Consider the following 22887-nt stretch of genomic DNA (forward strand, 5'->3'; position numbering starts at 1 on the left):
TTTAAAAATATCCATTGACGGCCTCCACAGCCTTCCGAGGTGAAGAATTCCACAGATTCACCACCACATACAGGGTTCAGATTTAATATTCTTCATGGTTGTTAATCTAGCCTTTCTACTCAAATGCACTATCTGACTTCATTTATAGGAGGAACATGTGTAACATGAGTATGTTAAAGTACAAGTATTACACTTCCTACCTGTGTGGTAAATTTAATGAAAATGTTCCCATCTATTTATTAAAACTCTTGTTTGTTTGTTTGTTTCTTTGTTCCTGAACTACAGCCAAAACGGTACATGATAGTGCGACAATTTTAGGCCCACCTTACTCACCGTCGTCCCTTTGGTGCTAATAGAAGTTTCATTGAAATCGGTGTTATATTTTTAAAGTTATTCATATTTTAAAGTCTAAATCAATCTCCAAGGGAGGGAGGGGGGGAGGGTGGAGGGGAGGGGGATGGAGGGAGATAGGAGGGGGAGGGGAGTGGAGGAGGGGAGGAGGGGGGTGGAAGGAGGTGGGAGGGGAGTGAAGGAGGGGGAGGGAGGGGGTTGGAGGGAGGGGGAGGAGGGTGGGTAAGGGGGGTTGAGGAGATGGAGATGGGGAGGGGGAGGAGGGAGATGGTAGGGGGAGGGGGGAGGAGAGGGTGCTGCACCAATGCAGGAGAGGTTTGGGCCCAACGGGTCCACTTGGTCTAGTATATAATAGTTCTTAAAGACAAACAAGTTGCATTTAGGTTGCTTGAAAATGACACTTTTTTCAGCCAAAGTATGATGTAATGTAACAAATCATGTAAGAGAGTTGATGTTTTAAAGTTATTGGGGCCAACTCTGCCAGTCTGCCAACAAGATTAACAACATACATAGAACATAGAACAGTACAGCACAAGAACAGGCCCTTAGGCCCACGATGTCTGTGCCAAGCATTTTGCCGAGATCATCTTTTATCCACTATATCCCTCCATTCCCTGCATATCCATATGCCATTCTAAAAGCCTCGTAAGTGCCTTTATCATGTCTGCCTCAACCACCCTCCCTGGCAGCACATTCCAGGCCCTCAGCACCCTCTGTGTAAAAATAGTTGTCCCGCACATCTCTTTTAAACTTTGCCCCTTTCACGTTAAAGCTATGCCCTCAAGAATCTGATTTTTCCATTGTGGGAAAAAGATTCTGACCGTCAATTCTATTTATGCCTCTCATAATTTTAAATACTTCTCTCATGTCTCCCTGTAACTTACGGCATCCCAGAGAAAACAATCCAAATGCATCCAACCTCCCCACAGCTATTGCCCCCGAATCCAGGCATAATTCTAATAAACCTCTGCACTCTTTCCAAGCCAAGAGATGAAAATATTTCAGGAAAATGATCTTTGATCAGACTTCGAACATGAACTTGTTTTCTCTCTCCAGCGATGCAGCCTGATCTGATGAGTGTTCCAGAATTTCCTGCTTTTATTTCAGCTTTCCATCTTCTGCCGTCCTTTGATTCTTAGACAAAATGGCAACAATGAGATGCGATGTTTTACTTAAAGCTGCTCGTAAGACAGCCTTGGATGATCCTTTTTTCCATTTTATCTATACTTTCCAGCATTGAGAAAGTGCTGACATTTTTGTAAGATAGACACAAAGTGCTGGAGTAACGCTGCGGGTCAGGCAGCATCTCTGGTGGAAAAGGATAGGGACCCACACACAATCAGCCCACAAAACGTTCTGACAGAAACACACCATGGGTGTGGGAAGGAGGCCTAATGTTTTCTTGTGTGGCATTCATTCCACATAAATCTAGAAAAGAACTGCCCTCCTAACTGAAGAAGGGTCCTGGCCCATCCATTCTCTTCAGAGATGATGCCTGACTCGCTGAGTTACTCCAGCACTTTATATCTATCTTTGGTATAATCCAGCATCTGCAGTTCTTTCATTTCCACTAAAATGTTCCTGTCAATCATCACTAAATCAATGCAACCCTGGGAGCTGTGGATGTTAACTCAAGCTGTGCTCCTGCACAGCTGTGAGTACAAACAAAACGAGAAAGATTGGCTATCAGAGAGGATCCAGTTCTGGTTGAAACGATGGGGATTCTGGACCTACCTCCCCAGCATGCTTCCAGTTAACATTCAATCACTCGAGAACAAGCTTGAAGACCTTAGAGCCATGCTGCAGTTTCAAAGAGAGATCAGAGACTGCTGTGTTCTTTGTTTCACTGAAACGTGCCTCATGCCTGTCTCACCTGACCCTGTTATACAGCCTGAGGGTTTCTCCATTTACCGAATGGACCATACAGAAATCCTCGCAAGGCAAAAGGCAGAGTCTGCTTGAAGTTCAGTGCTTCGTGGTGCACTTGGTATGTCGGCCTTAGCTCACTTTTGTTCTCTTAACCTGGAATCCCTGATCATGAAAGGCTGTCCTTTATCTTCTGAGTGAATTAACCTCTACAATTGTGTTGGCGGTTTTTGTATGACCCCAAGGAAAGGGGGCACTGGAAGACTGATACTCGATTGTCAGTTCTCTAAGTACAGCAAATCCCGATGCCGGTTCATCTTCGTCAGAATCACTCAGGAACGTGCTGCCCAAATACCATCCGCATGTCTCGTGTCCCACGTGCGGTGTTAACACTCTAGCAAAGGAAGACATTAACCTCCACCTGTGGCATTACTGTCATGTGTAACCTGTCATATACGCCCTATGTGTCAACAATGATCAGAAGGTTAACAGGATCACCCGCATTAAATATTGTGTCTACTGGAGCACGTCAGAAGCTGGTTATCCCATCACAAGTGACTTGTTTTCTTCCAACGCCAATGTCTTTTTACCATCTAAAAGGCAGGTCATGACGGTGGAGTACACATGAGACACAGTGGCGCCATAGTAGAGCTGCTTGCTCACAGTGCCATAAACCCAGGTTCGCTCCTGACCTCGGGTGCTGTCTTTGTGGAGTTTGCATGTTCTCCCTGTGACCGCATGGGTTTCCTCCCGGTGCTGGGTTTCCTCCCACATCCCAAAGACGTGCAGGTTTGTAGATTGATTAGATTCCCCTCGCGTGCGGGAAGTGGATGAGAAAGTAGGATAACATAGAACCTGTGTGAACAGGGTATCGATGGTGGCCATGGACTAGAATGAACCTGTTTCCATCCTGTATCTTTCAATGCCTGGGTCTGTGCGTCTTCCAAATAACTCTGGGGAATCAACACTATCGAGGACAAATCAGCCATATTGATTGGAACCCCATCAATGAGCCTAAGCATTCACTCCCTCCATCAGTGGTACACCATGGCGACCGAGTACATCATGTGCAAAAGGCTTTGCAAGCATTCTCCTGGGCTCCTCAAAAACCTCCCAAGCCCCAGCGCTCTACCATCAAGAAAGAGACGCATGGTAGGTTCATGGGAGCACCACTCCCTGCAGGTTCCCTCAAGGTCACACACCATTCTGACCAAGAAAGATATCCCTGGTCCTTCATATTTATTCACAAAATGCTGGAGTAACTCAGCAGGTCAGGCAGCATCTCAGGGGAAGGAATGAGTGACGTTTAAGGTCGAGACCCTTCTTCAGACTGATGTCAGGGGGGCGGGACAAAGAAAGCATATAGGTGGAGACAGGAAGATAGAGCGAGAACTGGGAAGGGGAGGGGAAGAGAGGGACAGAGGAACTATCTAAAGTTGGAGAAGTCAATGTTCATACCGCTGGGCTGCAAGCTGCCCCAGGCGAAATATGAGGTGCTTTTCCTCCAATTTCCGGTGGGCCTCACAATGGCACTGGAGGAAGCCCATGACAGAAAGGTCAGACTGGGAGTGGGAGGGGGAGTTGAAGTGCTCAGCCACAGGGAGATCAGGTAGGTTAAGGCGGACTGAGCGAAGGTGTTGATCGAAACGATCGCTGAGCCCGCGTTTGGTTTCGCCGATGTAAAGAAGTTGAAATCTAGAGCAGAGGATACAATAGATGAGGTTGGAGGAGGTGCAGGTGAACCTCTGTCTCACCTGGAAAGACTGTTTGGGTCCTTGGATGGAGTTGAGGGGGGAGGTAGAGGGACAGGTGTTGCATCTCCTGCGGTTGCAGGGGAAAGTGCCCGGGGTTGGGGTGGTTTGGGTAGGAAGGGTCGAGTGGACCAGGGAGTTACGGAGGGAACGGTCTCTGCGGAACGCAGAAAGGGGAGGGGATGGGAAGATGTGGCCAGTAGTGGGGTCCTGTTGGAGGTGACGGAAATGTTGGAGGATGATTTGTTGGATACACTGGCTGATGGGGTGGAAGGTGAGGACGAGGGGCATTCTGTCCTTGTTGCGAGTGGGGGGAGGGGGAGCAAGAGCGGAGCTGCGGGATATAGAAGAGGCCCTAGTGAGAGCCTCATCTATAATGGAAGAGGGGAAGCCCCGTTTCCTGAAGAATGAGGACATCTCTGATACCCTAGTGTGAAACACCTCATCCCGAGTGCAGATGCGGCGTAGACGGAGGAATTGGGAGTAGGAGATAGACTTTTTGCAAGAGACAGGGTGGGAAGAAGTGTAGTCCAGATAGCTGTGGGAGTCAGTGGGTTTATAGTAGATGTCAGTCACTAGTCTGTCTCCTGTGATGGAGATGGTGAGGTCCAGAAACGGTAGGGAGATGGCGGAGATAGTCCAAGTATATGTAAGAGCAGGATGGAAATTGGAAGTGAAGTGTATGAAGTCAGTGAGTTCTGCATGGGTACAAGAGGTAGCACCAATGCAGTCGTCGATGTAGCGGAGGTAGAGTTCGGGGATGGGGCCAGTGTACGTCCGGAACAGGGATTGTTCGACGTACCTGACAAAAAACGTCACCCATTCCTTCTCTCCTGAGATGCTGCCTGACCTGCTGCGTTACTCCAGCATTTTGTGAATAAATACCTTCGATTAGTACCAGCATCTGCAGTTATTTTCCTACACTCCCTGGTCCTTCATTGTCACTAGGACTAAATTCTGGAACTGCCTACACAACTACATGTGGGTGCATCTTCACGTGAGCACCTCAGTGGTTCAAGAAGGCAGATGGAACTATTTACACCAATGGCATGAGATTTAAATGAGTGTCCTGGAATCTTTTGTTCCCAACCAAAACACAGCACCTCAAGAATTCAAGTGTCTTATTGTCATATGTCCCAAACAGAACAATTATATTCCTACTTACAACAGCACAACAGAATATCTAAACACAGTACTCAATAAACAATATAATAAACAAAAACAGTAGTGTGTATATATGTCTATATTATTTTTTTAATATAACTTTGTGTCTATATATATATATATATATAGACATACACGCACATACATGCATACACATCTACACATTAAAATAAACATAATAGTGCAAAAAGACAAAACTAATGCACCCAAGTCTATGTAGTTCAGAGTTTATTTGGAGATTGTTCTTGGACAACATCCTTTCATCTTACTCCCTAGGGTTCTTGGTGAGCTGAGGATAAAGTTCTCTCTTGCAGCCTGATGATTGTTGGGAAGAAGCTGTTCCTGAACCTGGACGTTACAGTTCTCAGGCTTCTGTACCTTCCTCTCGATAACAGGAATGAAATGAAAGCGTGGCCCAGGATGTTTGGGTCCCTGATGATGTTGGCAGCCTTTTTGAGGCAGCGCACCTTATAGCCTCATCATAAGGAGCCCCATTAAAATCTGTAGTTTGTTGTGTTCAATAGCCTGATGGTTGTTGAGTAGAAGCTGTTCCTGAACCCGGACATTACAATTTTTAGGCTCTGGGGTTTTCAGGGTCCAGGCTCTGAAACGTCACATATCCATGTTCTCCAGAGATGCTGCTGAAGAAGGGTACCGACCAGAAACTCTATGTTCTCCAGAGATGCTGCCTGACCCGCTGAGTTACTCCAGCACTTTGTGTCCTTTCCAGCAGTGGGGCTGGAATGACTTAACTTCAACAACCACAACATTCACCCCTTGTGACAATGGCAGGACTGAAATGAGAGTGTGGCCAAGGTGATGTGGGTTCTTGATGATGCCTTTTTGAGGCAATAACTCCTGCAGATCCCTTTGACGTTGGGGAAGTCGGTACCTATGATAGACCGGGCAGTATCCACCACCACTCTTTGTCATTTCCTTCATTGCTGGGTGTGGTCCTGCCACTGTATTTTCTGAGCTCAAGAATGACATTCAGCACCAACTTGCAGCCACCGAATGCCACCATTTTTAAACTGTAGATTGGTGGCTTACTGCGGCGTGGCTTGGATTAGCGTGAGCCCAGATTTGTTACACTACAATCGAGGTATTGAGCATTAATTTCCACTTTGGTTTCCGTCAGGCCAAATGTGGGCTCCCTCCCATTTTTCTGGTGCAGTTGAATGTCCAACTGAGGAATCATTAACTACAGCATGGATGAAATTAGATCGGTGATATTGAGGTATTGTTTACCACATGTGATCAAAGTGTGAAAGGAGGGAACACTGTAACTGTCTTTCTTCCAATTAAAGAATGGCATGTGGTGTTCACACTTCACACTTGAAATCTGAAGTGTTCAACAACATCAGATTTGCAGTGCTCTTAATTTATGTGGTTTCATGTTTAATGTACTTGTTTGTCTTTGATGTTCCAGGTCAAAAATAATTGCTCTGAAAACATTTCAATTGTACTTTTCCAAAAAAGTCTGTTAACTACAGTTTGTTAAAATATGTATGATCCTCTGAATAGGCCAATCTGCCATCACGGTGTCTGGGCAGTAAACTGGAGTACGTGTGCAATGTACTTCTTGAATCAGAGTATCGATTGGAAGCAATGTAAAACTACACAATGTTTAGTTTAGTTTCGAGATGCAGTGCGGAATCAGGCCCTTTGGCCCACCAAAACCACGCCAACCAGCGATCCCCACACACCAGCACTATCCTACACACACAAGGGACAATTTACCAAGGCAATTAGCCTACAATCCTGTATGCCTTTGGAATGTGGGAGTACACAGATCACGCAGGTCACGGGGAGAACATACAAACTCCAAACAGATCAGGATCGAACCCACGTCTCTGGCGCTGTAAGGCAGCAGCGCTACCACCGCGCCACCATACCGGTGAAAAATAATCTGGTGAAGTTCAGTCTTTGCAGTAAATAGGCACGATCTTCCGGAGGTGTCCAAGCAGTTCTTCACCGAGCTCCTGGCATCTCCCAACATTAACCGTTCACACGTTGAAAGGTTACGCAAAAGAATGTGCAAATATTGAAACCTTAAACGGCTTAAGTTTCATACAATGTTTGGCTCCTCAGGTAATATCAGCTAAGGGGCATCAAGTCATTTGACACAGAAACAGGCCTTTCAGCCCAACTTGCCCATGCCAACCAAGATGTCTCATCTACAATAGTCCCACCTGCCTGCATTGAGGCCCGTACCCCTCGTAACATTTCCTAGCTATGAACCTGTTCAGATGTCTTTTAAATATTGCTATAGTACCTGCTTCAGCTGCCTCCTCTGACAGCTGGTTCCATATTCCCACCACCCTGTGTGAAAACATTGCCCCTTAGATTCCTATTAAATCTTTCTCCTCTCACCTTAAACCTATGTGCTCTGAGTCTACTCTGGGTAAACGACATAGTGCATTTTCCCAATCTATCATCTCATGATCTTGGTCACCTCTATAAGATCACCCCTCATCCTTCTGCGCTCCAAGGAATAAAGTCCTAGCCTGCCCAGCCTCTCCCTCTAGCTCAGGCCCTCAAGTCTTGGCTACATCCTCATAGACCTCCTCTGCCTTCTTTCCCACTCTTCCAGTGGAAGATGTGGCAGAGACTACCTGCTCTAGAATTCTTCAAATGTTGGTAATCAACCAATAACCCCCCTCTTCCCCTCTCCCATCCCTGTGCTCCAGCTGGATGTGCAACCATTTTCTCACAATCTGGCCCCCCTCTCCCCCTCCACCTGTATCCCTTCCCCTTGCTTCCTCGGAAAGCAAATACGGTGCTATCATTTATTTAGAGAGGGTTTATATACAAAGAAAGTGAGGTAATGCTGAAGCTCTAAGGTGCTGATCAGGCCACATTTGGAATATTGTGAGCAAATTTGGGCACCATATCTGAGGAAGGATGTGCTGGCTCTGGAGAGGGTCCAGAGGAGGTTTACAAGAATGATCCCAGGAATGAGTAGGTTAACATATGATGAGCGTTTGACGGCACTGGGCTTATACTCGTTGGAGTTTGGAAGAATGAGGGGGGACCTCATTGGAATGTACAGAATAGTGAAAGGTTTGGATAGAGTGGATGTGGAGAGGATGTTCCCACTAGTGGGAGATTCTAAGACTAGAGGTCATAGCCTTAGAATTAAAGGGCTTTCTTTGAGGAAGGAGATGAGGTGAAATTTCTCTAGTCAGAGGGTGGTGAATCTGTGGAATTCGGAAAAATTCCACGCAGTCATAGGGAGAATGTACAAACTCTGTACAGACAGCCCCCTTTGTTAGGATCAGACCCGTGTTTCTGGCGCTGTAAGGCAGCAACTCTACCACTGCACCACCGTGCCAACTGTTTCACTGTCTTTAGTGGACAATATATTTCCATAAATAAACAACTCTGACTTTTGAATTTTACCTACAGTTAATCTCTGTAGCCCAAACAATGGTTGTCTTTTTCTTACACAAACCAGAGTTTTAATGTATTTTTTGATAATGACGAGAGTAGAAATCTGTAATGACTATTATAGATATTACTGAATCAGAAACTGCATTGTGATTTAAATTTATCTTTCATCTATGTTTAAATCACCTCAAAAAGCATGACCAAAGGATTATTCAATTTCTCCTTTGTGGAAAGAAAACCACTCTTCATGCAAGAAACCAGCTGTAAAGTTGATCACAGGTGTTACCTGTCTTTAAGATAAAAATTGGCAATTCCAAATGTGACAATTACCCAAAATACAACCTCTATTGGCTTTGAAATCTTTTGGAAGGAAAGAATCTCCAAAGTCTCACGCCCACTTGTACAGCAGAGAAATTAAGATGATAAGAAAGAATAAAAGAGGGAAAGACTTGGAAAAGAGAAGGGAGAAATCCAGTAAAGCTGCTTGTTGCGATCCCTTTACAATAGCTGAGGCAGCCAGGAGCTTACTCCGCATTGCAAGTGGATTAGTTGTAGCTGAAAATATCATGTCATGTTTGTCTAATGTTAAAATCTCATGATTGATATCCTACTTTCATATAAGCAGTGCCTTTAACATAGCAAAGTCTTCCATGCTGCCTCTCAGAGTTGTAAGGGTCCTGAACCAAAACGTCACCTGTCCACGTTCTTCAGAGATGCTGCCTGACCCGCTGAGTTACTTCAGCGCTTTGTGCCATTTTTTGTAATCGAACAAAAATGGACATCGGTCCCAATAATGAAATGTTTGGAAAAGTGACCAAGAGTTGGTTGTTAAAGAGGCTGTTTAAAGGAATTTTGTAGAAGTATACTCTGGAATTTAGAAGGATGAGAGGGGATCTTATTGAAACATAAGATTTTTAAGGGATTGGACACGCTAGAGGCAGGTAACATGTTCCCGATGTTGGGGGGTCCCGAACCAGGGGCCACAGTTTAAGAATAAGGGGTAGGCCATTTAGAACGGAGATGAGGAAAAACTTTTTCACTCAGAGAGTTGTGAAGCTGTGGAACTCTCTGCCTCAGAAGGATGTGGAGGCCAATTCTCTGGATGCTTTCAAGAGAGAGTTAGATAGAGCTCTTAAAGATAGCGGAGTCAGGGGATATGGGGAGAAGGCAGGAACGGGGTACTGAGTGTGGATGATCAGCCATGATCACGGTGAATGGCAGTGCTGGCTCAAAGGGCCGAATGGCCTACTCCTGCACCTATGGTCTATTGTCTATTGTCTATAGTTCAGTAAGGATAGTCCCACGGAAACGGACAGCCCAGAAAGAAGCCCTTCAGTCAACTGAGTCCATGCCGACCATCAACCCTTCTATTACACCACACCCATCCTAATCTGCTTTCTCACCACATTCCCATCCACTCCCCCCAGATTCTACCACTCAGCTATACACCAGAGGCAATTTACAGTGGCTGATTAACCAAACAATCTGTGTGACTTTGGGATGTGGGATATCACAGAGGAATAATACGATCACCATACATACAGCACCAGTGGTGCTGATATATTGATATATATATATATATATGTATATTGATAAGGAGAGATGGGAATATATGAAGTATATATTTGAAGGCATCAACATAGAGCACCAGAGTCCCAGGTTCAATCCTGTCCATAGGTGCTGTCTGGGTGGAGTTTGCACGTTCTCCCAAAGACGGGTGGTAGGTTAATTAATCCTAGTGTGTGTGGATCAGTGGTTGAATTTGGGGGAGTTGATGAGAATTTGAGGAGTAAAGTAGGATTAGTATAAATGGGTGGTTGAGAGACTGTGCTGAATCAGTGAGCCAAAGGCCTGCTTCTGTGCCGTATCTCTCAGTGACTCTATGCCTGTTTGTTGTGGGCTAGATTGACACCAGCAGAGTTTTGCATGGGATACACAATGACAGAATAGAAAGCTGGCTGCTGATCCAGAGTAGAAGACCACAAAAGGCAAATTGCTGGAAAAGATTTTTCGGTATCAGATTGATAATAAGTAGAATCCATCTACACCAAAACGGATTTATTTCTCCAGATGATATTCCCACGAGGATGTATGTGCATGATGGAATGGGATGGAAAAGGATGGGACGGCATGGTGGAGCAGTGGTAGAGCTACTGCCTTACAGTGCCAGAGACCTGGGTTCAATCCTGACTGCAGGTGATGTCTGTACAGAGTTTGTACGTTTCCCCCGTGTCCATATGGGATTTCTCTGGGTGCTCCAGTTTCCTTCCACATTCCAAAGATGTACAGGTTTGTAGGTTAATTGGCTTTGCAAAAATTGCAAATTGTCCCTAGTTTGTAGTGTAGTATAACGGGGATCGCTGGACAACGTACAAATTTCGTACGGACAGTACCCATCGTCAGGATCGAACCAGGGGTCTCTGGCGCTGTAAGGCAGCAATAGTGCCACCCTAATATTTACAGGAAATCTATCTCTTTTCAATGAAGCAGTCGATCCATACATTCTGCATTGGCCTAATGCACTATTGTGTCAGGCCACTAAACATGACGTAAGTAGTATTTCAGTTTTCAATTGTCCACATTATTTCCAGAAATCAGTCATTCAGTCAGGCTAAATCATATTAAAACTATAAACTATAGTTGCCTAAGTATGAAGTTCAGACATGTACTGATCATTTTTCTTCCCCCACCTTGACCAAATGAAGTCATTTGCAGCATTTTAACATCTGTATTTGCTGAGTCTGGAGATTAGTTGTTGATCCAGGAGCTCAAGCAATAAGCTGGGCGGCACTGGCGATTTTCTAATGCACAATGAAATTAGTTTTATATCAAGGCTGTTAGGAAAGAACACCAGTCTTCATTTCCATGGTGGCTCTAATCCTATATAAGGATGCGGCTGAGTAAACCTGTGCATCTTTGGAGTGTGAGAGGAAACCGCAGCACCCGGAGAAAACCCACGGGGTCACGGGGAGAAAGTACATACTCTGTACAGACAGCACCCGTGGTCAGGATCAAACCCGGGTCTCTGGCGCTGTAAGGCAGCAACTCTACTGCTGCGCCACCGTGCCATCCCCAGTGCCACCCCTCATCTGCATTAAGTTTGTGCTATTTATTTTCTCTTTCCTGATCTAACAAATTTTCTACATTCTAACCACCGCAACCGCAGGGTTTCATTACACACCCACCTGGATATGATGTCAGTGAAATGGGTGGCCCCTTCATTGTAGCAATGGAACACTGGCATAACCAATAATATATTATAGGCCATTATGGAATAAAAACAAAAAGTGACCTTTTAAAAATAACCCGCATAAATCATTGCCGCCAAGAAGCAAAACTTAATTACATTTATAATATAATTTTTAAATACCCCGTGGAGACAAGTGCATAATTGAAAGCTTAATAATTTAAGCATTCAAGCCCCAAAAGATTTGTATTAATCTGCTAGTTTTAGTTAATTAATTAGCTTGCAAATCCACAGTAGAAGGCAAAATTCCAAATGTGCCCCCTGGCCAGAAGTAACATGATGAGTAAAATGAAGGCTTCCACGCAGTATCTTCTTACTGAACATACATTGATACCAGCTGTGCAATGACAAATAAGAGAACATGTCACCAAATGTGAAAAAGGAGCTGCTTTTTTTTGCAGCATTACCAACTGATTTATCCAATTATTTCAGATACCACTATTCAGCTGAAGTCTTCCTTTGTTCTTGGTGTTTAGATCAACTTGACCTCTATCTTCCCAGTAAAAATGTAAAGAGAGAGCACTATCTTAGCCAGGAGTCCAGGACTAAATGCATTCAGCATGTATGTAAAGTTATTGTGACACCACGCAATTAGGGGTGGCACGGTGGCTCAGAGGTAGAGCTGCTGCTGCCTTAGAGAGTCGATCCTCTCAGCTTCATTCCTGACTATGGGTGCTGTCTGCACGGAGTTTGTACGTTCTCCCTGTGACCGCATGGGTTTTCTCCAGGTGCTCTGGTTTTCTCCCATACTCCAAAGACATACAGGTTTGTAGCTTAATTGGCTTCTGTAAATAGTAAATTGGCCCTAGAGTGTAGGATAGTGCTGCTGTACAGGTGATCGCTGGTTGGCATGGACGGTGGGCCGAAGGGCATGTTACCATGCTGCATCTCTACAGTCTGAAGTATAATTCAGACAATATTTCACTTTATGACCGTGAAAGGCTAAGTATTTAAATTCCAGTTTAACATTTTTTGCAACATCAGAATTTCAGTAAACGTTCTGGGCATACGGAACAGAAAATGTTGACATTCCAAACTTCACATCCCTTATCTTGGGCCTTCTTAGTTCCTTTTTGCTCACAAGGACATTATTTGAAAGTAAGGATCATTCTCATTTACTCTTGGCAAGGACTTCTTTCCTGAGAACTGCATTTCTTCTGCACAAACCTTGCACAAAACTAGTTCACATTTGAACCATGCACACTAGTAATGCCATGAGCAAATTGAGTACACTACGAACACATCAGTTTATACCTTTAAAATCCCCTCCTTCCTGGAACCCCAGAAGCAAGCCCATTTTGGGATTGTTTGGTATTGTAGCCAAGGTACTTGATACTATTAGTTTTGTGCTATTGAACGTTAATCATGCTTCAAGGCAGCCAGCAAGGACACTGTTAAATGTCTTTATTATTACAATGAAAGTTTGCTTAAGGTCAACATTTCTGTTCAGATAAGAACCTTGAATATATGCAGCTTTTAAATATCTATAGTAAACAATTATGCCCTAACAATGTTTGTATGATTCATACATTATAAATGATCCATTTGTGCCAGAAGCACAAAACAATTAATATTAAAGCTGCATTCTCATAGCTTTGTGTACAGAATAATCGTTGCATTACAAATAGTGCAATCTTGTCATTTTTCTGCTGTTAGATTTCACTGTTTAAAGAATTATGCAGTTATATGCTATAATTTTACATTATTTTTCTATGTTTATTGTTGATATTTTAAACAAATTTTCAGGCAAGGAACCGTGGCTACGTGCTTTTAATCGAAGTTTACAGGAAAGAAAAGTAGCAACTAATTAATGATCACTCGCTAGAAGGCAAACCATGCATTAAAAACAATCAGTCTTGGGTCATTCACCATAGGTCTTTAGTTTGGCATCAATGAAGCCAAAGCTATTGTCTTTCTAATGCGTCTAATTAGTGGCCATATGCTTTGACAGTAAGGAGATGTGAATATTCCACAATCTGCTGGGGAACAAGAGACATCAATAAGTTCTGAATAATCATTTCGGGCCTGGTCAATGGGTTAAGTGCTCCACTGACCATAGGGCACATCTTTTGGGACATCACTTCTTACCCTAATACCAGGAATCCAATCCCACTGGGACCCCTCTTCACAGCACAAGCCATGTATGGAATTTATACTCCGAGGGATAGTCCTTGGGTACTTCAGATGTTTGATGTGAGGTTTGTGAAACCCAGCTTGCCATATGCTGCTAACTAAGTACAACGTGGCTTCGCAGACTGAATATATTTTCTTTTGTGGCAGCAGCTGAGACAAAGAGCTTTCTTCTTCGATTGAGTTCTTTCTCACCCTGTTGAAAGTTAATGAAATCAGTGTTTTCAGGGAGCATTTTTTTATTTTATTTAACTGTATATGTTCTCTATTTATATAATATTTTAAATGGTTATTATTTGCATCAATTCATGAAGGAGTGTAATTAGTTATTAAAGGGTATGCTTTTAACTTTGTTATTTTTAGATTTGGCAAGATCTCTAGAAGACTTACTCGGCTCAAAGAATCCGCTGCTTATTTTGGTGCCTGCAGCAGACTTGCCCGACCTGGAAATACTGCATGCCGCTTGTTGGCTGACCAACTGAGGAAGACTGACAGGCTGGAGAATGATGGTTTAGTAGCTACTGTAAATCCATTTCCTCCCTTTTCATAAAAGGAAACAAAAAGCAAATCTCCACCTGTGTTTATAGTAGCAGTTCGAAGATACCAAAGAAAGAATTGCGAATAACACCGCTGTCTAAATAATCGCAAAGGATTTCTTGTTGGCGGCCAAGTTTACTATTATATTTATTGGCAGCTGATAAAAGCACACAGAGAAAAGGTGTTGCATATTCCAGCCTCTGCTATTGAATTTAGTCTATAAACTCGGTCAAGTGAAAATCAAATCAGTTTTTAGAATCAGTGCATAAACTATTATGGCACCCGCTTTCTTGTATTAAAGTTGCGATGGACAAAATCAGAAAGTCGTTTTAATGTTCTATCCATTGTTCAGAGAAACATTGTTGTACTAACAATTAACAGATGCTGAATTACGAACAGGGCAGTGGCGTGGTTCAGAAATTAAGTCTTGATTCCCAACTGCAACTCTCAACAACCTTGCTCACTTGCCCCTTATGATCGACTTCAGGAAGTGAAGCGTTACACATGCCCCAGTTTGCATTGACGGCGCCAAAGTAGAGTTGGGTGAAAACCTCAAATTCCATTGAGTAAATATCACCAAGAACTTCTCCTAGACCACCCGTATTGAGGCAACGGCCAGGAAAACAGACCAAAGTCTCTACTTCCTTGGAAGGCTTAGGAAGTTCGGCTTGTCCCCAACAACTCTCACTAACTTCTACAAATGCACCGTGGAAAGCAATTTATCACAGCTTGGTTTGGGAACAGCTCCATCCAGGAACGCAAGAAATTGCAGAGAATTGTAGATGCAGCCCACACCATCACACAAACCAGCCTCCCTTCCTTTTACTCCATTTATGCCTCACACTGCCTCGGCAATGCCAGCAGCATGATCAAGGACGAGTCGCACCCTGGCCACTCCCTCTTCTCCCCTCTCCCATTGGGTAAAAGGTATAGAAGAGTGAAAACACACACCTCCAGATTCAGGGACAGTTTCTTCCCAGCTGCTATCAGGCAACTGAACCATCCTACCACAACTAGAGAGCAGTCCTGAACTACTATCTACCTCATTGGAGACCCTCGAATTAACTTTGATCGGACTTTACTGCCTTTATCTTGCACTAAATGCTATTCATGTTATTCCCCTCATCATGGATTGTCTTTCCGCTGACTGGTTAGCACGAAACAAAGGCTTTTCACTGTACCTCAGTACACGTGACAATAAACTAAACTAAACTAATCGGATTGTAAAAATGACTTTCTGATTTTGTCCATGATAACTTTAATAAAAGAATGCATGTATTATAATAGTTTATGCACAGATTCTAAAAACTTATTTGATTTTCACTTGACTGAGGTTATGGACTAAATTCAATAGCAGATGCTGGAATATGCAACACCTTTGCTCTCTGCTGCCAATAAATATAACAGTAAACTTGAATTTTCTGCTGCATTGCACACCATGTCACAATGGCCATTCTCTTCGGTAAGCTTTGACAGAATGTGCCAACTCTGAGGCCAGTGTTGTCAATGTTGAACATCTTCCTACTGTGGTTGCCAGATAGCAGTAGGAAATAGAGAAAAAAAGACACCAACTGCTGGAGTAACTCAACAGATCAGGCAACATCTCAGGAGAACATGGACGGGTGACATTTTGGGTCGGGAACCTTCTTCTGATGCAGGCTCACTTTCTGTGTTCGTTAAGCCATGGCAGCAATCATCCCGCCCAGGATCAGCCCTGAAGTGCGGCCATCTTATAGCTACTGGATGAATTTACTGTGTCATCTGAGATTAATTCCTGAAACACTGAGCTCAGCGCCACATGAATAGAGACTTGTTGCAAATAATTACCTTTGTTCTTTCCCTCAATTCAGTATTTGTATAAAATAGCAAAGTACTTCCCGATTAAAGCTCCTTCTCCCTGGTGAGTCATTTTGATCTGGGACTTGAAAGTGTTATAAAGTATGCTTTAGAGCCTGTTTGGGAAGAGATTCATTTCCACAAGCTTTGTACGTGGTGCAATAAATTTGCACAAGTTACTGCACAGGTTGGGCAACCTGATACTGAGGTAACTGAAGGCATCTCTGATAAAGGTGAATTATTGATGTTCTTCTTTTGAGTGTGAAATACCTATAAGATTGTTCTTTAAAACAATAAGAAAACAGCTGACATTCACTGTCATCATTAACAATGTTCGAAATTGCAGAAGTTATGACATTACAACACAGAGCTATGTTCAATTGAAGGCAATAACTAGTCATTTCGTAAGCTAACAACAGAATATATGCACATGAAAGCTGCTAACTTGTCAAAAACCTGTCTGGTTCATTGATATGTTCTGGAGAAAGAAATTTGCTGCTTCTACCTAAATTAATCCATAAGTGATTCTGAACGATTCTTAATGGCTTTTGAAATGGTTAAAAAAATCACCAGGTATTGATGGATTATGCTGCCCTTCAGTGTTGCCACATAGCCAGAGCTTTTTAACTTTGCTTATACAATGGGTGTGCATTCTTTTAAGGCTTTTTTTTCCACAAGTACACAGTTTTTAAAAAACGTTTCCTTAGGTACTGTGGGACTTACAGATCAATCTGTGTGGTGAATGTTTTTCTATGGTATATTCTACCAATTACAGGCAATCTGTTCTCCTCTTCACCCTTTTTATTCATGTCCATGCTTGCCATGATTGCAGTATATATTTAGCAATGTAGGTTTATTAATTGAAATCAAATAAAACTGCAGAAAATGGTATCTGAGGTACAAACCGAAATGTTGCAAGAACTCAACCAGTCAAGCAGCATCTTCGGAAAGGGGAAGCAATTGCGTTTGTACGTTCTCCCTATGGGTTTCCTCTGGGTGCACTGGTTTCCTCTCACATTGCAAAGATGTGCAGGTTTGTAGATTAATTGGCTTCTGTAAATTGCCCCTAGTCCTATCCTAGAACGAGTCAGGATAGAACCCGCTTCTCTGGTGCTGCATGCGCTGTAAGGCAACAACTTTATCACTGCGCCCTGACACGTCAATAAGAAATCAGAGGTTTTCCCTGTGCTGTGAAAGTATGATGCACCATTGGACTATAGTGAAGTGTGGAGGACAATAGCAGTGGACTGTGGGATGAGAGAGCAGTGAGCTGAGGTGGCCGTTCCCATTCAAGGGCATCAACCTGTGTTTCTTCCTTAAAATTTGCCTTTGAAATGACCCTGCTGAAAATGTTCTTCATTTTATTCCAAGTAAAAAATGTATTCCTTTAATGATAGAAAATTAAATCATTGTGCTGAATGTTCCCTGTGGATATCCAAACTCTAAAGATCCCCAGTTACTTTTGACTGGAAATAAATAATAATGGGTTTTAAGTGGCTTTTAACTGGAAATATGTAATGGTCATCAAGAGCAGTAAGGGTAAAAGCAGCAGCTTGCAGCGTAAATTGACTACAAACTATTGGATCTTGTCCAATATCATACTCTTATTATGAATTTCCGAGCATATATAGCAGACTAGGGAAGGCTTGATATTGTCTGGATGTGTGAATATATATGTAAACTGAGTAGAATGATTTTATTTAAGTCTGTATTTTAATTAGTGTTTTCTCTTTATCATAGGGATATACTAGTTTGTGTTACTTATTTAAGGTTCTTTTGGTTGAATTGCACCCATGGAAGCCAGGCAGAGATTGGGTGGCACAGTGGTGCAGCTGATAGAGCTGCTGCCTCACAGCGGCAGAGACTCAGGTTTGATCCAGACCTCAGGTGCAGTCTGTATGGAGTTTGTACCTTCTGCCTGTGACCGCGAGGGTTTCCTCTGGGTACACCGATTTCCTCCCACACCCCAAAGACATCCATATTTGTAGGTTAATTGGCTTTGGTAAAATTGTAAATTGTCCCTAGTGTGTAGGATAGTGCTAGTGTACGGGGTGATTGCTAGTCGGCGTGGACTTGGAGGGCTGAAGGGCCTGTTTCCGTGCTTATCTCTGAAGTCTAAAGTTATGAAAGCCATGCAGATTTTAGGTGGCACAGTGGCGCAACTGGTAGACCTGCTGCCTCACAGCAGCAGAGACCAGGTTTGATCCAGACCTCAGGTGCTGTCTGTATTGGAGTTTGTACCTTCTGCCTGTGACCGCGAGAGTTTCCTATGGCTGCTTCGGTTTCCTCCGACATCTCAAAGACATGTGGATTTGTAGGTTAATTGGCCCTCTGTAAATTGTGCGGGAAACGGGGTTAGCATAGAACTAGTGTGAGCGGATGATCGATGGTTGGCGTGGACTCGGTGGGCCGAAGGGATTGTTTCCACGCTGTATCTCATAACTAAACTAATGATGTACGATATGGAAAATGCAAATGTGCAGACTGAACAAGAACACAACAAGTTCTGCCTTTCTGTTGACTGTGGGCATTATTTGACTGTATCCTGACATACGTATAAGAACAGAGTCTACATTTACAAACTCTGCGTAGAGATCGGCTGTGATACAGTTAATTGACATTAAGGAAGGTTGGGAGAAAGTTTCCCAAAGGATTATAAACATAAAGATGTATATTATCTATGTGATGAAAAAAGCCCAATTTGTAACCATTATGTCATGACTTCTCTATTTGTTGGGGTTTTTTTTAAAATACCCCAGTATGTTTGGAGAAGGTTATGAAAGCAGCGATGTGAATGAAAATAATATTGAGTTTTTAGATGCAAATGCTGTTGGAGTGAGATAAGAATGTTGGATAAGAAGTTAACACTGAGGTAAAAGATCAACCTTGATCTTAATGACTGGTGAAATCGATAAATAGTGCCTAATTGCCTGATGATGCCTGATGGTTCCAGAGCTTTTTATATTACATTTTGCAAAAAAAAATCACAAATATCATAGAAATCGTCTGATTGGGGTCTGAAGAAGAGGTCCTGACCCGAATCACCACCTATCCATGTTCTCCAGAGATGCTGTTGGACCTGGTGAGTTACTCCAGCACTTTGTGTCCTTTCAAACCAAACTGGAAACAAAGCAAAAATCTTTTTTGATCCCTGTTAATTGGACTTGAAAAAAATAATTTGATTTTAGCCTCATGCACAACTGCATTTGTACAGCATTTAGATGCACAACTGCATTTGTACAGCATTTAGATGCACAGCTACATTTCTATAGCATTTAAATGCACAACTGCATTGGTATCGCATCGATCACAAACCTGGGTCATCCCAATGTACTCAATAAATTATTATTCAAGTGCAAGCTATGTCATAACGTAGAAAAAGTGGCTGTCGTTTTCCACACATTAGGTTTCCACAAACAGCAATGATATAAAGATCAGATCATCAGTTTTAGATATTGCAGAAGTATACACACTGGCCAGGAAAGCTCTCCTGATCGGCACTGAATAGTGCCATGGGCTGTTGTACATTCACCTAACAAGGTGCCAAGTTCATATCTCATCTCTAACACAGTACTTTCCAAAGCTCCCTCAGTCCTGCCCTGCAGCACCAGCCTAGATGTTGTGCTCATGTTTTGAGTAGGATCTGAACCAACACGCTCGAGACAGAAAAGCAAATGTCTCACTTGTGTCCCGCCCATCCACTGAGTGAAATCCAATATTCCAAAAGCCACACCTAACACAGCGTGGATTGCTCCCTTGCAAATGGTGAGTTAAATCAACAGAGTAACTGGGGAATACGTCAGTGCAATTCAAACAACACAATTCCTCAAATGTGCCAAATATGGTTTTTGAGTTGAAAGCAGGGCTTTGATGTGGGTAACTGTTGATGGATGGGACTGAGTTGAGGACAGGACTTTAATTAATTTGGGGAAATCTTCCTGTTAGAGTTTAACAATGACAAATATATTGAGATGTTAGTAAAGTCTTAATAGCTTTAAGCTTTACATTTGCATTCAGATTTGTGTGCCTGTTATTAATTCAATGCAGGTTCTGAATCTCTGAAAATCTTTTGACTCCTGGATGTAAAACTGAAATTCTTGTTCAAAGTTGGAATGAATGAGGACCCTAGAGACTGCACAGTCTAGCAAAGAGACCAAATTTTCACCACAACAGAAGTTTTATACCCTGTGGTCAGAATCTGTGGGATTCTTAATTAATCGATTACATAATTGGGTATTAAAATGCAAAAGGTTTTGGAGTTAGTACAAGAATGTGACACTTACTGAGCAGATCTTACTGACTAGTGGAGCAGCTAAGTGGTGCTTAACAGCCTTATCAAGTTTCTAGTTCATAGGTTTTTATATTAACTTATGTTTTGCAAAAATCAAACACAAACTGGAAACAAATTGAGAAGTTACTTAATTGAGAAGGGTCCCGACCCGAAACATTGCCTATCCATGTTCTCCGCCTGACCCACCGAGTTACTCCAGCATTTTTCATCTCTCTTTGTATGTAATTCCAGACCGCATTTTATTTTATAAATCCAGAGTTCAATACTATTTCACTCAGGAACAAAGTCGCCAGAGGATTATTTTTCTTCTAGGTTTTCTCTGATCAGTGAAACAAATGTAATTTAGGTTTCCAATGCAGATTATGTCAAAGTTGCTAAATTTGCATTTTCAAGCAATGAAATATATTATTAATAAATTCCTAGTTTATTCTCTAATGTAACTAATTTCACTTAATTGGATAATTTAGTTCTTTGTAACTGCAGGAAACATTGTCAGAAATAGTTTATAATATACAAGTGCAAGAATTAGAACAAAAGCTATTGTGGTTGGGTATAAATAATTAAAGTTATTTGATAAATAAGGCAACCATGACATTTATACACCTGGCAACGATTATGATTATTAAAGTTGATATTCTGTCAAGTTTATTTTGAGTCTCAACTGTTTGAGGGGAGAGGAGTTGCTCTCCTAAAGAGCCGAGAGCAAATTGGTTTATTTTCCCCGACAAAGATTCCACTGTTTGCACAATACAGTTTTTGCTTTGGGAAATAAATATCTCAATTTTTGTTCAGTTAGAAAGTATTTTTTTTTTAGTTGCTCCTAACCAGTTGCTTATCTCAGCCTCAGAATTGTATATGAAAGAAACAACCTACAGCATCTATGTCTATATTTAGAAAGATAATGTGTTATCTTATCTCCCAAGACACTAAAATCAAAACAGGGTTTATGATCCGTGATCAGAGGCTTTTTCATTCAATGGATGTTGCTGCCACCCAGTGTAGGGAACTGGAATAACAACATGCAAAAAAAAAGAGAGCACCTCGAAGAACTCAGCAGGTCAGGCAGCCTCTGTGGAGGGAAATGGACAGACAACGTTTCAGGCCAAGGCCCTTCACCTAGAATGAAAGATTAGAGTGGAAATAGCTTGTATAAAGAGGTTGGTGGGGGGGGGGGCCTTGAACTAGCAAGCGAAATGTAGAAAAAAATACACAAATCCTAGAGTAACTCAGTTGGTCAGGCAGCATTCCCAGAGAGCATGGATAGGTGACTTTTCAGGTCAGGACCCTTCATCCTGCACTTTCTGTCTTTTTTTCCAGCATCTGCAGTTCCTTTTTTCTCCAAGTGATATGTAGATACAGGCGAGGAGAGGTTGATTAGCACATAACAGTCAGGTGGGGGAAGGAAGGATGGAGATAGCGACAGAGACTGGGAGATGATGAATGCAGAATAAAAGGCTGCAGATTCTGGAATCTGATAGGAAAGGAAAGGAAAGGAAAGAATGGACCTGAATGAGAGGTTGGGGCAGGGGGGAAACGGAGAGAACATGGATGAGCAGTAGGAGAGGTAGGAAATAGTTCATAAGACAGGAGCAGAATTAGGCCATTCGGCCCATCAAATCTGCCCCACCATTCGATCATGGCTTTGACACCATAACCTTTGACACCCCTACCAATCAAGAATCTATCAATCTCCATTTTCTAAAAAAACAATATCTTGACCTCCACAGCTGTCTGTGGCAATGAATTCCACAGAATCACCACCCTTGGGCTAAAGAAATTCCTCTATACCTCCTTCCCAAAGGTACGTCCTTATATTCTGAGGCTGTGGCGTCTCGTCCTCGACTCTCCCTCTAGTGGAAACATCCTCTCCACATCCACTTTATCCAGGCATTTCAACTATTCCGTAAGTTTCAATAAGGTAGCCCTTCATCCTTCTACACTCTAGCGAGTACAGGCCCAGAGCCGTCAATCGCTTCTTATAGCTTAACCCAAAGGTCCCAGGGATTATTCTCGTAAACCTACTCAATGGTGGGTTTTATTGTCACATGTACAAATGCACAGTGAAGTTCTTTTCTTACTTACAGTCCAGTACAGTATTCCCATACCCAAGCATATCCCTGATCAGTAAGTGTACAAAAATAGTCTACTCAGCCCACATGCAAGAGGCGCCATATTTTGGTGCTATTTTCACAGTGCATTCCACACTCTAGTTCTTATGAGCAGTGCCCAATCTAGGCAAGCCCCAGGTTAAAGCAGGCCTCCAGCTGTCGACTTCCTTGGACACGGCGTCCCTCTCCTTGCCCCTCCACTTTTATGCCCTGGGA

The 22887-nt window shown here is 42.7% G+C and overlaps 1 protein-coding gene across 2 annotated transcripts in view; it reads left to right on the forward strand.

Annotated features, from left to right (window-relative positions):
* Window positions 1–21166, forward strand: part of dph6 (diphthamine biosynthesis 6) — a 208677-nt gene extending 187511 nt beyond the window's left edge. For both annotated transcript variants that reach the window (XM_078406398.1, XM_078406399.1), the window contains one exon: window positions 14263–21166. In XM_078406398.1, the coding sequence (XP_078262524.1) occupies window positions 14263–14381 (119 nt within the window). In that variant the 3' untranslated portion in view covers window positions 14382–21166. The remainder of the gene's footprint in view (window positions 1–14262) is intronic.
* The last annotated feature ends 1721 nt before the right edge of the window (window positions 21167–22887 follow it).

This window comes from Rhinoraja longicauda, chromosome 10 (assembly GCF_053455715.1).
Source record: "Rhinoraja longicauda isolate Sanriku21f chromosome 10, sRhiLon1.1, whole genome shotgun sequence".
In the NCBI taxonomy this organism is placed as follows: Eukaryota; Metazoa; Chordata; class Chondrichthyes; order Rajiformes; family Arhynchobatidae; genus Rhinoraja; species Rhinoraja longicauda.